General features: G+C 39.6%; 1 protein-coding gene across 2 annotated transcripts in view; it reads left to right on the top strand.

Moving 5' to 3' along the window:
- Positions 1 to 2,865, top strand: part of LOC108685934 (zeta-sarcoglycan) — a 79,534-nt gene extending 76,669 nt beyond the window's left edge. For both annotated transcript variants that reach the window (XM_018190949.1, XM_018190948.1), the window contains exon 6: positions 1,134 to 2,865. In XM_018190949.1, coding sequence (XP_018046438.1) covers positions 1,134 to 1,488 — 355 coding nt within the window. In that variant the 3' untranslated portion in view covers positions 1,489 to 2,865. The remainder of the gene's footprint in view (positions 1 to 1,133) is intronic.
- The last annotated feature ends 990 nt before the right edge of the window (positions 2,866 to 3,855 follow it).

A 3,855-nucleotide genomic window follows, 5' to 3' on the forward strand; every position in this document is an offset into this window, starting at 1 on the left:
TTAATTATACATACAAAAAGACATGCATTTTCTCGCGTCTAAAAGTCTGTGAATAGTTGAATAAATATATACTAATTAGTAGATAGTTAGTTGACATAACCCAATTATTGACAAAAGAATTGACAAAAATTTTAAATACTAAGATTTTAATAATGTACGACTCGAAATAAATTTATTTATAAAAATTTGGTATAACGAATTTATTTAGAGCTGTACATATTAAAAGCTCAATATTTAAAATTTTTGTCACTTTGCCCAATAATCATATCAACTAACTGGTACATTTACCTTATGTCAAATCTCGGCATTTAAATATTTTATTTCAATTATTAAAGAGATGATCATTGTTATTGAAATAAAACAATTATTTACATCTCTACTGTTTTGATTCACATATTGATTCATGATTTACAATTAAATCGTGCAAAATATTCTTTGATAAATTGCTGCGAATCTTTTTTTGAATAAATAGCCATCGCTTCGATATGTTCATCAAATCGTAAATCATGGAAGTCAATTAATCACGTGGACTGATAATCGGTGATAATTCGTGGGGAATAATCGTGTTTCGAAAGCTAATGGCGACACACGATGTAGTTCACGGCTTTGGAAGTCTAATGATGATATTGTTACTTGAACATAATATCCCAATTCAATGAATATTCTATGCAGTATATTAATTATGTATTCATATTGTTCATTTTATGTATTATAAAAATGTTTTACATATAAAGATTAGATTACGTAATAACATAAATGTTTATCTCTTACACATAGTTTTTCTTTACAATAAATTAATCAGTAAAACATTGAATTTTAAAACATTGAATTTATTATCATTTATGGCTTTCCAATCTTTAGCATCACATATCTCTATGATTTAAGTTGAAAGTTGAAATTCTATTAACGTAAATTCCGTTTGAAAAATTAGTTCAAGAATTGGCTTCTTGATATTTAAAGGAAAATGTTTGCGGAAAAATCTTTTCTTTCAATCGTTTGTAACTTAGAAATTACTAGCGCCTCGATATTTTCGTTAAGAAAAAATTGTCTTCGCGTTAACAAAGAAATTTGTGTGAAAGTGGAGAAAGTTCTACATACAGCACATATAAATCGAATTATTTACTATGCTATAGGCTCGAATCAGCAACAAGATCCTTGAAGATAAGTGCTCCTCAGCGGGTGGTGATCGAGTCCTGGGCGAACGAGATTTCAGCTTCTTGCCTGACGGATTTGAAACTGCAAAGCGTTCATGGAGCCATCCGGCTTGATGCCAAGTCTGTCTATATAAAGGGCCTGAAGACAGCGATCCCGGTACAAGGACACTCATCCAGGGAGCAACAGCAACAGCAACAACACTCTGGCAGATCCTCGTCCGTTCATCAAAGCCAAAAGGAGACGACCATCTATCAGCTATGTGCCTGCGCAAGCGGCAAGCTATTTCTCGCTAGGCCGGACGGCAGTTGTCAGGCCGACAAATCGATTTGCTAATACAATTACGTGATTCAACGATGTATTGCGAAAGCGCAGAATGATTCATTAGGAATCATGGTGAACTGTGTAACTCGGTGATCTTAGCAACAAAGAGAGAGAGAGAGAGAGAGAGAGAGAGAGAGAGAGAAAGAAAGAATGGAAAATGCACTACGATCGGCTATCGGCGCGATCGGGGACGAGGCCTTTATTGGAACACTGCAAACGATATCAAACGAATCTACCCGCGCCAAACGGGTAAAGATGCCCCCAAAGTGCAATGTGTCAGTATATTCGCAGCGAAGAAAGAGTTAGAGAGAGAACTTGGTAAATATGGATAGTCGAAGCTATAATTAATTATTCCCAGCACGCGCTATTTTTCAATGAACGCGGCGTACGATACGCCTTCAAGTGCCGGGTGTCCTTCGAGAATCTCTGGTTTACTTAGGTTTATTTAGGGCCTAATCGAGTTAACAAGCGGCGTCGCACCTCCCCCAAAGTGCATACATGTCAATTAAATGGAATTGCATCGAGCGCTTTTCTCCTTTTTTTTCTCCCCCGTATTTTACAGTTCAACGTCAGTCATATTTAATTGAGTTGTTGTATAAGGGCACAATCGGGTGTTGTTGCGGCTTCAATCCCGCGCTTAAGGCACACGTCAATCTTTCCTAGTCACGGTGCGGCATTTTACGGCACGAGCCAATCTTCGTTCCGTAAAATATCCGACCGATCCGGCGGCGAGACGCGTGAATAAACGCGTTGGGCGTTTCCCTCGCAGCGGGGAACGCAGCCGTCGCGCGGGCATAAAGGGAATTCTCGCGAGGTCTTGACCCGAAAAATTTTCTCGAATTCACAGGTATTCGAGGAATTCTCTCTGAAGAATATTCTTCCAAACGGCGTACACCAAGAGGTCTTCCCTTTAACTTTTTCTCGCGCCAGCGCCATCGGTCAATGGCAACAGAGGGAGAGCGCGAGATTCTCGCCGAAAGTCACCGTCTTGCATTGTAAAAGACGTCTCGCAATGCGACATTTCCTCGCCGTTTTGTGGCGCGCTCACTCGCTCGGCATCCTTGAATTTGGCTCGAACTTGTATATTTCTTCTCCCAGCGGAGCGACATTTGTCGGGGGACTCAAGATATCTATCGGGGATCCAGAAGAAATCAGATCCCCATGATACCGCGGATAAAACGTGTATTACTATGTGTACGTAGCACTGTCGCCGATGCTACTCCACGACGTGCGATACTCGGATCGAATTCTCATCTTACGTTTGTTGTTAAAATTCATCATAAGATCCTTAATCTTAATCCTTCGTCTACAATCTGGTTTCTTTCGGCACAAGCAAAGTTTTATTTTCGAAGTTCTCCAAAATAAAAGAGGGCGGTGTCTACTCTCCTCCCCCCCTCCCCTCCTCTTAAAATATTTTGTTAATAATAGAGATAGAATTTTAAATTTTTCGAAAGCCTACTCTCTAAATTCTTTGGAGTAGAATCTCATTTTAAAGAATAAAAATTGAAGCAATCTTGAAAAAGAGTAACTCAATTTTCAATCTTTAAGACCAGTATCATTCGGTATTCATAGTCAGTTCTTATATTCAAGACTGTTTCAAGTTCTGTCTTGAGATGTCACGAACCAATCAAAGGGCCGCATTAACGTCTTAATTAAGGTCTTAAAATAAGAACTGATTATGAATACTGGTTTAGGAGATTTTTCACTCTACAGAATGAGATTCACTCTAAAAGTTTTAGGAAATAAAATAATAAAAAAAATTTGGCCAAAAAAGAGACCTAGGTTGCATACGGAGAGTTAAATTCAGCGCAATGTTAAAAAAAAAAAACAAAATCAGGTAGTTGCATAATGTGAGGATGATTGCCAAACATAATGCTGAAAACGACAGATGAAGACGAGTGATGATGAATTCGGAACGCTTTGTATCGCCGGAATCGCGTTTATCACCGTTAGATGGTACCCGATAAAATCGAATCGACGAACTCTCTTCGAGATCATCCCTCTTTCGTTCCCGTTCCCTCGTAGCATCTCCATCGTCTCCTTGAACATTCGATACTTTATATCCTGTATACCTTTATATCCTGGTATACGCTTGACACGGCGAAACCACTCGTAGGCAAATCGTTCGTAGCTCCCCCCACGAGTCCGCACTTTCGCTCGGTGCTGATGGCGCGGGGCACCCTTTCAAGGAGATTATTCCTCGCGAATCGCTTATTTCTAACGCGGTGTCTGTTTAATCCGTGCTCCGATACAAAGTAGAAGCGTTGTTGTAAGTAGGGCGACGGCTGCATCGGACTGTACGTGCCGCCGGAAAAGGCGAGAAAAAGTTAGATAGAAAGAGAATGTACATGTGCGTGCTTGTGTGTATGTGAAAACGTG

Source organism: Atta colombica, unplaced genomic scaffold (genome assembly GCF_001594045.1).
Source record: "Atta colombica isolate Treedump-2 unplaced genomic scaffold, Acol1.0 scaffold162, whole genome shotgun sequence".
Classification (NCBI taxonomy): Eukaryota; Metazoa; Arthropoda; class Insecta; order Hymenoptera; family Formicidae; genus Atta; species Atta colombica.